General features: G+C 39.0%; 1 protein-coding gene across 1 annotated transcript in view; it reads left to right on the top strand.

The window, feature by feature from the left end:
* Window positions 1-3,264, top strand: part of LOC147692627 (galactosylgalactosylxylosylprotein 3-beta-glucuronosyltransferase 1-like) — a 392,918-nt gene extending 389,654 nt beyond the window's left edge. Inside the window, exon 4 of the mRNA XM_086936807.1 lies at window positions 2,743-3,264. Within this exon, the coding sequence (XP_086792933.1) occupies window positions 2,743-2,823 (81 nt within the window). The 3' untranslated portion in view covers window positions 2,824-3,264. The remainder of the gene's footprint in view (window positions 1-2,742) is intronic.
* Window positions 3,265-16,167: the final 12,903 nt, after the last annotated feature.

The following is a 16,167-nucleotide window of genomic DNA, read 5'->3' on the forward strand; positions in this document are numbered from 1 at the left end:
GAGCTTACATGTTTAAAATTGAGCTAAGTGTGATGCCTAGTGATTTTACAGAGTCCGAGACGGTTGGGGTGCAGTTTAGCGATTTGAGGTGAAGAGGCCAAGGTTGTGGTTGTGGAGATCCAAGGGGTGGGGAGAAAAGACTGAATTTGGTTTGCATTGGATTCAGTTTTAGCTGGTTGTGTGCCCACCAGTCATGTGTTTTCCTCAGGGTGTCACCTATTCTCCTGGTATCTTCTTGAGTTGAGAATGTGATGTAGAGTATCATCAGCATACATGTGGAATTGGATTTTTCATTGTGTAGGGATTTCAGTGAGTGGTTCCATGTATAGATTGAAGAGTGTTGGTGAAATTGTGGATTCTTGTGAAACAGCCCTGTCAATATCTTCTACCTCAGATAACGTGGTGCTAATTTTGACTCTTTGTTGTTGGTTCTGCAAGAAGGAGGTTAACCAGTTGAGGACAGCTCCTGATAGGCCCATTCTAAGTTCAAGAGTTTCTCTGAGTTGTTTGAGGTTGACAGTGTTAAATGCCGCTGATAAATCTAGAAGTATTAATAGACAGACTTTGTTTTGGCCTAGTGATGTTTGTATATCATCTAGGATGTTTAGAATGGTGACCTCGATGTTGTGTCTAGGCCTGAAGCCGGATTGATATTGGTCTAGTAGGTCAAAATTCTTGAAGCGTTCGCATAGCTGATCATGCGCACATTTTTCTACCAATTTAGCCAGGAAAGTCCGGCTGGAAACTGGTCGGACGTTGTTAAAGTGTTTCTGAACAGTTCCCACGTTTTTTAGTAGAGGAGACACTTGGCCCATCTTTAGGCCCTCCGGGAGGGATCCTTGGTGATTTTCGTCCATAGGGGAGTGACGTCTTGGTGGATCTCTTTCAGTAGGAAGGACAGAATTGGTTCTTCGAAATGTGTGGTAGGTTTCATTAACTGGATGATTTTCTGGATTTCTCCCTCAGACATAGATCTGACACTGTTTGGGTACTAGCTTGGCTGTGGATAGAGTTGCTTATGGTTTAAATTTTTTCTTTAAAGAAAGTGGAGAAGGCATTGCAGATGTCCACTGAGTTGTTTGCAATTGTGCGTTCTGCAAGTTTTCTTGATTGTTATTTTATTATATCAAAGAGGTTTCTGGGCATGTTCTTTGGTTTGTCTAGTTGAGATTTGATCGCTCTTGTTTTGGCATCTAAGATAGCCTTTTTATAAAAGATCCAGTGTCCTTTCAACTGTTCGAGATCGGTAATGTTTGGGTCCTCCAACTTTACTTCACTTGTCTTAATTTTCTTCCTTTGTTTTTTATGTTTTGGTTGAACCATGGTACTGTAGGTTTTATCTTTTGCCTTTTTAGACATAGTACAGCTGCCTTCTAGGCTATGCAGATCATGCTGCTTTTGTAGAGATGTGTCAGTTTGTGAACCGATGTTTGGTCCATCTGAGGTTCCGAGGAGGCTTTGCATAGGCCCACAAGTTCTCTTCTGGTTACGCGTCTGTAGTCCCTCATCCACATTGTTTCCCTTCTCGTTTGACCCTTGATTATAATTGTTTGGGTGGATATTTGGAAATGAATTTGATGGTGGTCTGACCAGGATGTAGGGATGATGTCTACCATGTTAAGTGATCCCAGTTTAGCGGTGATAGGGTCAAGTGAGGCACCTTTGTTGTTTGTTGATCCATTGCAATCTTGAATCATGCTGAGGTCCCGGAGTAGGTTATTAAGTGCAGCCACTGTGGGATCTTTGTCATTGTTCCAACGTAGATTGAAATCTCCTAATAATATCATATTAAAGAGTGATGTAGCATTGATAGTGATCATTTCCATCAGTTGCGCAGGAAAACTGTGTTGTTCCCCAGTGGATGGTATAAAGGAAGTAGTTTCTTTTCCAGCTTGTTTTCAGCTCCCAAGTGTTCAAATGATGAAGTACCTTCTAGAGAGAGTGGGTATAGAGTAAGGGAGTTTCTGTAAATTATAGCAAGGCCTCCCCCGCTTCAAGGAGTGGTCATGGCGTAAGATGTCATAATGCGGGGATGAGAAGATCCAGTATTGTGGCTGCAGTAGGGTTGAGCCATGTTTCCATTAGGAAGAGAATGTCCAGGTCATACTCTAAGATCCCATTTGCTATATCAGTTGCATGTTTAGCGGCTGATCTGTAATTGTTCAGCATGCATTTCAGGGTAGTTACTGTGGTGGGCGTTGTGTTCATTGCGATCAGGATCAGGTTGTTGTGGTTGCCTTGTAGAGGGTTGCAATATTCTCAACCCTATGTTGCCAACCTGTCTACATATGGTCTTTTCGACCTGTAAACTACATTCAGTGGTTCCATATTCAGTCCACTGGATATTCATTGGGCTTCTTACCTCTGCTTTCATAACTTTTACGGCATCTAGCATTCTAAACTCTAGGCTTTGCAGAAGGATAATGAGGGGGTGTAGCAATTCTACAGAGTCTATTGATTACGTCAGTTGGCACCACAACTTAACTTCGAAATCACTTAGCCTCTTTGTAGTGACTAACATTAGAGATGCTTTATACAGTAGTAAGACTATAAAATGGAGCAGTTTACCTCTAAAGTCCAGCATAGGGGAGGTACACAAAACATGATGCATGCGCTGATCTATATAAACATTTCTCCCATAGTTCATATTGTCTGACTCATTACATTGTGCTTTCGCTATTTTTATGTTGTTTTCTAAATTCCCATTAATATTGGATTACTGTAATTTTTTCCATTTTACAGGTCTTGGTGTGGCACACAAGAACACAGGGACCGAATGTAGCACTTAATGACGTTTACCCTGGCTTAAATGCGGAGGTTTGAAGAAATAAACAGGACTCTGTTGTGAAAAATGTTTAATCTATCTATATTAGGAATGCTTGGATGACGTTGCTGAAATAAAGGTTTTTTAAACCACAAGCATTTACTTACCTCTTCCCATTAATAAAGGAAAAGCAAGTTTGTAAGCTGACCAATGTTGCTCAGTGTGTCAGTTCTATTTAGACGAAAGAATAAAAAGAAGCAGACTTAAATTATAACTTGATGTAAATGTATCAAGCCGAGTTTAAATGTACGATTTAAAAATTAGGTGTGAAAATGCTCAAATTATTAAAAAAAAAAACATTTTAATAGGGGTTCGAAAAAATTACTTTTTTTCAGATGAATGCTGTATTAACGAAATTGCAAATGTCATGAAGCTTGTACATTCGACTATACAATTTCAGGAATTTGAAATACTCAAATAAAAATGTTTTGTATCTTCTCAAACTGAGTTTTTGTAAATCAAGACAAATATAGTTGCAGCGTGGCTTGTTTACCTTCTCTAAGTTGTAAGACCCCGTATTTTTGAGGGGTGAATATAATTGGATTGGCATTTGGAAAACTATGGGCATTATGGCGTTTTTCCAGAGAAAATGCATAAACTGGTCTAAAACTTAAATAGTACAAGTCCTAACTTTAGAATAAATTCAACCGAAATCAACACTAATAACCACACAATAAAGTCATTTTTTGTCTCTAGCCATCATGAATGCAGCTTCAAGAGGGCATATAACCATTTTTACGTTTGGCCTTTGAGAGAGTTTTGCATGAATTGTTAGTCTGTTGAATTTCTCAAAACACATCATGCCCAAAATGAATACATAGAGGGACTTATGGTCAATGGGGGATCATCCATTGGTCCGGTAAATTGCCATTCACATTTTGCTTCCGCCCACCACATGAGTCGCTGGCTGAGCCCATTTTCCCCATTGACTCCCTTTACTTTGAGTGACTGCACAAAGACAGCACATATCGTTTACATCAGCCTAAAAATAGTTCCTTTCTCTTCAGTTGCAGACCTGGTTCAAACAGTGCTTTTTAAAATTCATGTATTGTTTATTGTAACTATAAATACCAGCTGTTGTTTTTGCCTGTGATCCTTTTTATAAAGCATATGTCATAAAGGGTTTAAGTTACATTGTAACATTGTAGCTGCTTCTTTTGGCATCTTATGCTTGTGTTCTGTATACATTTCATCCTTTTGGTTGAATATTAAAATATGATTGATAGAAATTCTGACTGACATAAATATTGTGTCCTAAATATTTGACATAAATATTGTGTCCTAGATATTACTCAGAAAAAAATCACCTCACTGAGTGTCGATTTTCTGTTATTAACTTCAACATGCATACATTTTTGTAAATAATATTTAGGATTTGATACTTATGGAAGACAATATTCTAATTTAAAGTCATTTTTATTATTTTTTATTGAACATGAGTATTCAAGTCTCATTTTGTTGTCAAAATTTACACTCATACTTCAAGTCTGGGATCAGAAAGGCCTCAGATGGATGGATGACGTTACAATGCAATCAAAATGATCGCGGTACATCACAAAGCAACTTTTACAACGCAAGTCGTTACCATGACTTGCGCTGTAGGATGCTGGATGTAGGAATATTATGATTTACTTTTCCAACTCCAGCCTACATACAGTAGGGAAGGTGTTGGAATAGTAAATCACACTATTCCTTAGTCTAGAGCACCCTCCAGTGCAAGTCGTGGTAACGACTTGCATTGTAAAATCTGCGTTGTGAATGTATTCCGGTGTTTTGACCGCGTAGTAAAGCATTGTTTCCCCCTCAGATGGGTCATTGTCTGTTTGGTAGTGTTGAGAAAGCATTAGCAACCATGGTTACTAAGATCCATGGAACACAGGAAACTGTAAAGTGGATTTTCTTCTTTATTTTGGTAGCGATAGACATGCAGGTACAAACAGAAGTCAAAGAAAATGGTTCAATGCCCTAACGGCATAATGGGCAACTATATAAACACGCATGTCATATTTAAGCCATAACATCCCGAGAGATCCCCACTAACATGTAACTTAAACGAGCAACAGGAACATGCTCAGGCGCATGTCTGTACTACCTGCTTCGTAAGTAACACACCTTCCCCCCTATTTTTTTTTTTTAACTAAGACCATAATCAGCAAACTTAGCAGGAGATCACCCTATTCTATCAATTATTTGCCTTGTAATATCACCAACTAGAATAGGTTCCATACCCACATTTTGATGAGGTTTAGATAAATCCACAAATACATGACCTTCTGAAAAATCGCAACTTGCAGTATTGCCTTTAAACAAAGACACTCTGTAAAGGTTCCAAACGCTGCCCCCCTCGACACGAACAGCATTCTTTGTATAACAAGGGTGGGGTCCGACCACATACATTTCCCCTTCCCATCAGCATTGGATGTTGTTATGCGCACAACATCACCAACATTTACTTTTTGGTTGCTAACTGGACTCCTTTTGCAGCTCATGTCTTGCTTCCTTTTACATTTGTAATCCTCCATTTTGCATCTAATTTCCTTGAAATCCAGCTCAAAATCATCAGCTGTTGTACCGCTCTTGTTCCTTAACCAACATGGCATTAATTTGGACCCAGGTTTACGTCATCTAAGAAGTTCAAAGGGACTAACAGAAGTAATGGCATTAGGAGCTGTTCTAATATCCATGAGCATAGATTGTTACACAATTGTCCACTTAATACCACCTCCAACACTCAGGATGGAACACAGCTATTCTCTTATGTGGCACACCACAATTGGAAAAGATAATCCTCAAAAAACTGCTGACAAATTGTGGTCAATTGTCAGTGACAAGCTCTTGAGGAATACCCTCCCTGCAAAATACACTGTCCAACATTCTACAACAACCTCTGAAGTTACATCTTTCACCATTTTGACCTCTGGCCTCTTCGAGTAATAGTCAGTGAGAACAAATCCATATGACTCATGTTTAGGCAAAACAGCAAATGGTCCTATAATATCAAGACCTAATTTCCACCATTGCCATCAGGAAACTGAACTAGCTGCGGTTCAGCACACAATGCTTTTGCAGATTTATCACTCATTGCACATTTTTGGCACAACCTTACCTGCTGTTCAATGCAAGAATCAATTCCTGGCCACCAAAAACCCTCTTACCCTTTTTCTGGTACTGGAAATCCCTAAATGTCCTTCATACGCTGAAGAGATAATAGAATTCCTTAGGATAAATGGAGGAATACATTTATCCCCCCTTATAACTATACCATTTTAGATAGCTAACTCCTCATGAACTTAAAAAAAAAAGCCAAATCATTTTTTAATTTCCTTTGTTCTGGCCATCCTTTAAGAATATACTTTTATAAGTTCGATGTCTTTCTCCATTTCGACCAGCCATTTATCCTCTTGAACAATAGGACAGGAATTTCCAAACAAATTAATATCCTTGTATTTAAATGCTACTTCAGCATCAACTTTGTCATCTCTCTCAGAACAATTTGTAGCTACCGGCAACCTTGACATGCAATCAGCATGTACATGGTTTTTCCCATTCACATACTCCAATTGATAATGGAAATTCTGCAATCTAGAAGCCAACTGTACCAACCAAGCAGACATTGTGCGACCTCCTACAGGTGCCATCATGTATACTAGCGGTTTGTGGTCTGTTTTTATGATAAACCTGGTACCCCATAAGAAAGTCCTAAAATGTTAGGTACCCCAAACACAAGCTAACAGTTCCTTTTCCATTATGGAATAATTTGTCTCTGCATCAGGCAAGGCTCTGGATGAATAGGCAACTTTCCATTCCCTACTATTGTCTTTCTGGATAAGTGCACCACCCAAACCACTATTGCTAGCATCAACCATCACTATGTATTGTTTACCAATCACAAAAGGTTTTTAACAGGGAGCATTAACTACACATTCTTTTATCAGGGAAAAAGCATCTCTCATCTCTTGAGTCCACTTGAAAACAGCATTTTTCTTCAACAGACCCCTGAAAGGGTCCACCTTGGAAGCATAGTTTGAAATAAATTTTGTGGACAACTCAGTTAAACCAAGAAATGCCACTAATTGTTCTTTTGTACTAGAGGTGTGTGCGTTGATGATACTATCAACATGGCTCTTCTTGGGTTTAATACCTTCCCCACTAATATTGTGCCCAAGATACTCTACTTCCAATTTTCTTAATCTACACTTGTCAGCGCGTAGAGTAAGACCTTTTGATGACAATGCAAAAAGAACATGAGATTGTGATCATGTTCCTCGTGGTCTTTACCAAAAACTAGAATGTCATCTTGGAATGTAACAACACCAGATAAACCCTCCAATGTTTCCTTCATAAGTTTCTGGAAGACTAATGCTGCACTTGCAAGCCCAAAAGGAATTCTACAGAACGTAATAAACCTTCAGGTGTGATGAATGCAGTAAAGTTCCTAGATTCCTCATCCAGAACAAGTTGGTGGCATGCACTAGCGAGATCTAAGCATAAAAAACATTGGCACCTTCATAAGTTGAGACCATTTCATCTAAATTTCGGAGGGTATGGGCATCTACCAAAATGGCACTATTTAAACTGCGCACGTCCACACATAATCTCAGTACCCCAGAATGTTTGACCGAAATCACGATGGGAGAAACCCATGGTGATGATTCTACAGGTTCAATAATGTTTTTGCTATATAAATCTCGCAACATGTCTTTGAGTTTGTTCCTGTAAGAAATGGGAACATTTCTTACTTTATGATGCACAGGAATAGCGCCCTCCATGTCTCTGGTGGCATTTTTAAATCCTTGATAAGTTTCCAATTTGTCACTGAACACTTTAGGAAATAATTTTTTTAATTCTTGTGTGGCTTTGGTGGAAACATTTGTAATGGTAGTAAAAATTCCTATAGTAAATACTTGAGGATTAGCATTAGGGTCTTTTTTTATTTCCATTTCTTCTTGATGTGGCCAACCCAAAGGCGATTGTCCCTTCTTGGATGTGTAAACTTTATCATATGTGGAATGGCCAGAAAAGACTAAATTGGCCCAAAATAGCCAACTAAATCGGCGCTGGGAAATCCTTTTTGGGTAGCTGTTGCACCTTATAAATGTCATAATAATAATAATAATAATAATAATATTAATAATAATAATAATAATAATAATAATAATAATAATAATATTGACAACATCAATTTTGTGGCTGGTGTATCCACCGGGACTGATATCTGTGTTACTTAATTCTACATTAGGCCAGTTCTTGTTGACCACATCATGGGACAAAATAGTATACCAAGCAAATTAATCCAGCAATAAGTGAGTGCTCACACCATTGATGGTGACATGACAAGAAGGAAATTTGTTGCCACTCTCACCTAAATTCAGTACAGTATTTACATCTTGTTCGTCATACTCAATTCAATTCAATTCAATTCAAACATGCTTTATTCGGTATGTAAAAATACAACCATATAGCAACAGACATAATAACAGACAACATACATATATATCAGATTTTTAAGAATACATTTCCGCTAAAAAATTTACAAAATTTTATCAGAGGTAAAGCACAAATGATTATAGAATTATTTCTACGTGCAATACAATATAGCCGCATTCATCTGATATTGATATATGTGCAAAGTAGCCAAATAAAGTGCGATTGTTAATTCCGTTGTTACTAATGTGCAATGTACATTTAGCAACACAGAATCAAATGCTTAAAAGGTCTAAGCTACATCATAATAAAGTGCAAGTGCTATGGCCTACTTTCAGTGCTCAGAGAAACGATAGCAGCAAGTATACAATATTTATATATGTGCAAATTTACATGATAAAGTGCAAGGTGTCAATAGCATCGTACCAAGAATACACAATATGTTTAACAGCAAAAATTTCAAGTACTTAAGAATGGTAATAAAGTGCAAATGCTATGGCCTACTTCCAGTGCTCAGAGAGATGATAGCAGTAAGCATGGGCGAATCTTGCGAATCTGGCGTTCGCGAATTTTGCGAATTTGCGAACTCGCAATCCGCAAAATCCGCGAATTCTCGCGAATTTGCGGATTTTTTTTTGTGTTCGCAAGGATTTCTGCCAGTTCGCAAGGATTTCTGCCAGTTCGCGAGGGTTTTGTACCAGCTCGCAATAGCAAACTTACATGTCGGCTCGCAACGGTCACGATTATGTTGTTTCTACGTCTGGTTCATCATCACAGGTTCCCAGAACCCTCTGTTTCACCCCTGCCACCCTCTGTTTTTCCCATGCCATCCTCTGGTGCATCAATGCCACCCTCTGGTTCATCATCACTGTAGATTATGGGGGGGAAAAGCAAGCACACCTGCCTGCTTCAACTGACATGAATTAATTTGGGGTTGATTTATTAATGTGTCACTGTTTTAAAATTCCAGTCTGGCACCTGCTTCCTTATCTGTAATTTGCTTTCTGTTGCAGTGCAATTTTTTATTCCAGGACCTCTGTGGCCTACTTGTAGCTATTCTATGAGCCTGCTGTGAGGGTCAGAGCAGGGTCATATAATTGTTGCAACTAGCAACTGAACTCTGGAGGGGCCCTTGTCAGAAAGCACTACAGGGAATGGTTACTAATGATGAGTTTAAACTTTTGAACCTGCTGAATGCTTTTTTTGTGTTCGCAAGGATTTCTGCCAGTTCGCAAGGATTTCTGCCAGTTCGCGAGGGTTTTGTACCAGTTTGCAATTGCGAACTTACATGTCGGCTCGCAACGGTCACGATTATGTTGTTTCTACATCTAGTTCATCATCACAGGTTCCCAGAACCTTCTGTTTCACCCCTGCCACCCTCTGTTTCACCCATGCAATCCTCTGGTGCATCAATGCCACCCTCTGGTTCATCATCACTGTAGATTATGGGGGGGAAAAGCAAGCACACCTGCCTGCTTCAACTGACATGAATTAATTTGGGGTTGATTTATTAATGTGTCACTGTTTTAAAATTCCAGTCTGGCACCTGCTTCCTTATCTGTAATTTGCTTTCTGTTGCAGTGCAATTTTTTTTTCCAGGACCTTTGTGGCCTACTTGTAGCTATTCTATGAGCCTGCTGTGAGGGTCAGAGCAGGGTCATATAATTGTTGCAACTAGCAACTGAACTCTGGAGGGGCCCTTGTCAGGAAGCACTACAGGAAATGGTTACTAATGATGGGTTTGAACTTTTGAACCTGCTGAATGCTTTTTTTGTGTTCGCAAGCATTTCTGCCAGTTCGTAAGGATTTCTGCCAGTTTACGAGGGTATTGTACCAGTTCGCAATTGCGAACTTACACCGCACGCAGCAAAAAATCCGCTGCGTGCGAATTTGCGGATTTAGCGGGAAATTCGCGGATCTCGCGGATTGCGAATTTACCCAAAATCCGCAAAATCCGCGAGCGTAACGGATTTTCCGCCCATGCTTAGATAGCAGCAATTATACAATATAAATATATGTGCAAATTAGCATGATAAAGTGCAAGGTGTCAATATTATCATACCAAAAGTACACAATACATTCAACAGCCCAAATTTCAAGTACTTAAAAATGATAAAGCATTATTGAATGAGTTCATATAATAATTGACTTTCTTACAGAAATACATTTTAAAATATAAGTGGCCACATGGAAACATACATCTGGGGCCTCTAGATTGAACATCAGTTGCATTGCTTTTTGTATATCACGCGTATTATATTTTAAAAAGATGGGTTTCAAATAAAATTTTCTATGAAAAGTGTAAAAGTTACAGGATAACATAAAGTGACAAATGCTCTGCTTGGATTTACTGTCACAAGGACACAAACAGGTGGCAGGTTTCTTAACCACGGGAAAGGCCACTAGGTGGTGTACAATTCCCAAACGGAGATGGGTCAATACAAAACGGTGTGAGTTAGTACTAACAATGCTAAGATAATGTTGGAAGCCTTCATTAATATTGTATTCCAGATAGAGATTGAACGTACTTTGTTTTGCATATTTTTTCGCTCTAATCCCAACCGTGTGTTTAAGGAATACATTTTTAAGCTCCCGCTTTGATGGTACAAATTAGTTACAGGGTCTTTAAAGATGTTTAGGCCGTAAAGTGACTTGTACCAATGTTGTATATGATTTAACCAGGGAATAGTTGATCGACGATCAAGTTTAATACAGTCATTAATTACATCCTGTGTAAACTTTGTCTCCTCCTTTGCCCAAATTGAGCGCCAAAGGGGCAGAGGACGTAAAACAATTAAATCATTAACAAGATTTATATTAAGTTCCCTGTGTGTTAATTCAGTTGAAGCCATAGCCGGCACACTAATTAAACGTTTTAAAAACACATTTTCCTCACGTTGAATTAGTTTGGCACTCTGTGCATCATATCCCCATACTCCGGCTCCATATATGGCTGAGGATATACATCTTGCGTTAAATATAGATATCATTTCATGAATTCTACGACCCCCAAATTTTGCAGCAAATCTAAAAATACAACTTGTATTCCTAACCATTTTAAAAAGGACACTTTTTTGTTCATTAACCCATCTGCCATCTCCTGAAAAGGTAATACCTAAATAACAGAAACTACTGACAGATTCTAGTCTCTCCCCTTCTAAAAAGAAGGGTCTACATTTTCTCTGTTTCTTACCACAAACCATTGTAACCGTCTTTCCCTTATTAACTTTCAACTTCCTATTTTCAATAAAAGAATGAAATTGATTAATTAGATGTTGCAGTCCATTATTTGTCCTAGAAAGGAGGACTGCGTCATCCGCATATAAAAGAATTGGGATTGGGTTACCATTAATGGTGGGTGCATCTGTATTAGTCTGTCTTAAAATTTGATCTACCTGATTAATAAAAAGCAAAAACAATAGAGGGGCAAGTACGCATCCTTGCCGGATACCTCTTCTAATTTTAAAAAAGGGGTACATTCACCATTTCTTCCGAATCTCACTTTGCTAGACAGATTATTATACAGTCGGGCAAGCAGATGGACAATTTCAGTGGGGGCGCCCATCTCCAACAAGGTAGGCCAGAGCAGCGCGTGTTCCACCAGATCAAATGCTGAGCTAAAGTCGGCAAAGCACAGGTAAAGATTGCCAGCTTTAGCTTTAGTGTACTTGCCGACTATGAGCTCCAGGTTCACGCACTGCTCCATTGTACCCAACCCCCTACGAAACCCATACTGGACTGGGGATAGGATGTTTTTTTCCTCAGCCCAGGCTTCCAATCTCACTAATAGGACTCGACTAAGGATTTTAACTGTTGAGTCCAAGAGTGAGATGGGTCGATAATTTCGGGTCTCAGACCTAGATCATTTTTTGTGGAGGGGAACAATAATTGACTTACCCCACCCATGTCAGTGGCAAAGTATCTTCCACTGCAGCATTAAAATAACGTGTTAAGATTGGGGCCCACAGGATTATTTCATGTTTGTAAAAATCCATGGGTACCCCATCCGGCCCAGGTGCTTTGCCACCCTTACTATTTTTGATTGCTTCTATGACTTCATGCAAAGTTAAAAAGAGATGCATTTTCTGCCATTTAAGGCGTAATAGTGCATCTACATTAAAAGCGGACCCATCTGAATTAAAATCAGAGTTAAAAATCTCTGAAAAATGAGCGATCCAGGCCTGGCAACTAACATGAGAACTAACTTCGGGAATATTATCATTCTTTAAAAAAGGACCATTAACAATTTCCCAAAAAAGTTTGTGATCTTTAGTTTCAGCAGCCCTATCTAGTTTATGCCGAGCATCATTTTGCAACTCTTTTCTCCTAGATACCAGAGCAGATTTATAATTAATTCGTCCTTCTCTAACTCTTTCTTTGTCTCTTGGTTTATCATCCAGTGCTATTTTTAGATTTTTTAAAGCCTGAGCACACTGCTTATCGAACCACACAGTTTTAATTCTTTTAGGCTTTCTATTTCTTGCAGCCAGAGAGTTCTCAACGGTATTTGTTATTTTTAAAAAGTTAGAGAGTATAGTGGGCGCGGTCACAATTGGTGCTAAGCAATATTCAATCTCTGTATTGCATATACAAATAATATCCTTCGTCAGTTTATTGGGGTCTATCTTAGTCCATTTGATCCTCGTGCCATTTGGTCTCTCGGCCGTGATCCCTTGGACGGACCTGCCATATACTGTTGTTTTCGGGCCCCAGCCCATTAATTCCACTGAGATGCTGTTGTGGTCACTCACGGGCTGCTCTATTACCCAGACGTTGGAGTAAACAGAGCCATTAGTCACCAAAATATGATCAATATTAGAGTGGGCGTCCCTCCCTCTAAACGTGGGGCACTTTTCGTTTTTTTATTCTTTGTACATTCTAGTAGCTCCAGATTTAATTTAGCTACCAGATTGTTCAGTGCACTACCACAGTTACTGTGTGGAAAATGATTAAAGAAGACATTATCACCGCCCGGATACTCTTCACGATGTCCACAGATCCCCTTTCGGGCTTGACTACATGCTTGGATGTTAAAATCTCCTGTCCATAGTATCACAGTTCTATTATTTGAGCGCGCAATTGCTGCTTCTATTGCGCACTCAACTTCAAGAACAATCTTATCCCGTTTAGGACCCACAATATTGTTATAAAAGTTCACAATAATTAAATCCCTGCCTTTGCTATGTATTAAGCGCAAGACTGAGGCGTGCTCACCCACCACCACATATCCTCCATCATTGAACTCCGTTAATGTAGAAACCAAAGTCAATAAACCCCCCTTTGCTCTACCGGCCTTAGAGGCCACTGCTGCCACGCTGTGAGAGGTGTAACCATAAACTTGTATTTGTTCTCTGTGCCACGTCTCTTGTAAACAAATAATGTCGTACCCTTGTTTGATGAAATTGTCCCAGAACGGTGTATTTAGTTTAGCAGCAGTTCCCGCTATGTTCCAGGTAGTAATTACAAGGGAATCAACATGATTGTCTCTTGTGTCCTCAGAGTGATTAGATAATGATGATGTTTCTATGCTTGGTGTCATATTGTTGATTTGTAAAGCATTGGTGGTCGTCATCATTACATCATTATCTTTGCTTGATCCATTGTTGGGCACATTTGAATTTTGGACGGTTTCAACTCTTATACAGCATTGACCCCCCAACTCTTTTGTCAAAGTTACTAAATCACCACGTACAATAGTCTCAGGTTGTGTGACCGTAGATAATGCATTCAGTCAATCATTCTCCTCTAATGAGTTGAACACCTGGAATCTATTGTAAGTTGGGACTGCAAAATTATCGTATATATTAAACAGGAGGGGCGGAATGGGGGGACATTTGGATGGTTAATGTGTACAACTCTTGGATGCTGAAATGGATGTGGGGTGATTTGCCTTCCTGACTGATTCCTATAAAAATAATCAAGTAGGAATAAGGTGGTGTTATATTCCACATTAGATGGCATGGGTTCGTGTAATATCGAATCTCTCGCCCATTCGGTGGCCCTATAGTTTATAACTATGCAATCCCCATTTATCTCCTTTTTATTTGGTCCCACCCATCCAACCCTCTGTGTAGAAATAATCTCTCCAGCCCCACGTATTGGGAAGCCACAATTTTTCACCAACCAGTGCAGGGTTTTATTTTTTAAGGTTTCCTGGTTTTCAAATTGGGTAGGCTGTAATTTGGGTACATTAGCCAAGATCGCCACATATGGTCTACATTCCGGTGGTAAATTAATTGCGGCCGGAACGATATTATTGTTATGACGCCTAGGTACTGGCGCGTTCTTATTATTATAAACATAGTCACCTGTGTTCTTTTGACCACCTGCGGTTTTTGGCCCATTTGTTGTGTTAGGGAGAATGGTCACTGGCCTCTTGCTGCCACTTATAGTAGCTGCAGAGTTCACCGCAGGAGTAGTCACAGTAGGGATTCTGTTTACTACACTTGTTGTATTTTTGTTCAATTTACCATGTGGTACATTAGTTGTGGGGACCCTAAACTGTGTACCCAGTTGTTCTAAGACGTCCAGGTTAGCTATACCCAATTTTTCTAAGTTCTCTATTTTTTTCTTGAGAATTTCTAAGGTTTCTGTCACTGGAGCGATATGGGTTGTTATGATTTTCTCAAAATATTGCATCAGTCCCAACGCTAGTTGGAGTTAGTGTTTCCTCGGGGTACATGTTTCCAATGTTTTGGTGTTTCTCGCCCTCCCTCTCATGGTCTACATGAGTGTGTGTTGCTCTCTTTTTTTTGCGTCTAACTACCTTACCCTGCTTGCTGATTATCACCCTTTTCCTACAAAAGGTAGATTTCCTCTTAGGCTGAACAGACCCACAATCAGTTTCGCAACTTACCAAACTGATATCACTTGTTCTTACAGTGGGGGTGATGCCGTTGATGTTACGACCATCTAGATCCCCCAAGTCATTAGACGCGTCATTATGGATTGCAGGCTGCTGTATGACACTTATACTCAGGTCTGGTGTTAGCGACAGTCTGCTATCCCTGACACATGTAATAGATGGTTCTAAATGTTGTGATACAACATATTGATTATGGTCATTCCTAGGTAGACCGGCAAAGGATTGTAACAAAAGGGAATCATGAGATAATGATGTTTCATTTGTGATGTCAACTAATGTATTAACCACTTTTGGGGATTGAGTTATTAAACACATACTAGCTGGCAGTGAGAGTCTTCTCTCCGTGTTCTCAATGGCATTAACCACAACCCCAATAGTTTGCTGTAGCATTCTATCGATAGCAGTTAGGGTGGGTAAAGGGGTAGGGTGTTGAAATATCGATTACTAAAATATAGTTGACATAAATATAGTTGTAAAAATATTGTTTACAAAAATATCGACACCCTATACTTAAACAGGTAAGTACATAAATATCTACTCAAAAATATCGTTGTAATAAATATAGATGTAAAAAATATCGACTTTTTAAATTAATTAAAATTACATTAAATAATAAATAAATATAAGTACTATTAACAAAATACATTAAATTACTTTTATTTTTTAACTATTTAAAACAAATTAACTACACTTTTTCATTATAAACTTAATAAATGTGTACATATACATATATTTAACACATTACTTTATATAACAACAATAATACATACATATAATTAAAATATACAATATATTATTAGTTAAAACATTTGATAGCTTAGGTGTAAAAATGACTATTCCCACTCCAGAGGGTGCAACAGTAGGGAAAGCGTAGGATAGCGTAGGGGTAAAAATGACTATTCCCACTCCAGAGGGTGCAACAGTAGGGAAAGCGTTGGATAGCGTAGGGGTAAAAATTACTATTCCCACTCCAGAGGGTGCAACAGTAGGGAAAGCGTTGGATAGCGTAGGAGTACAAATTACTATTCCCACTCTAGAGGGTGCAACAGTAGGG

This window comes from Lissotriton vulgaris, chromosome 9 (genome assembly GCF_964263255.1).
Source record: "Lissotriton vulgaris chromosome 9, aLisVul1.2, whole genome shotgun sequence".
Lineage (NCBI taxonomy): Eukaryota > Metazoa > Chordata > Amphibia > Caudata > Salamandridae > Lissotriton > Lissotriton vulgaris.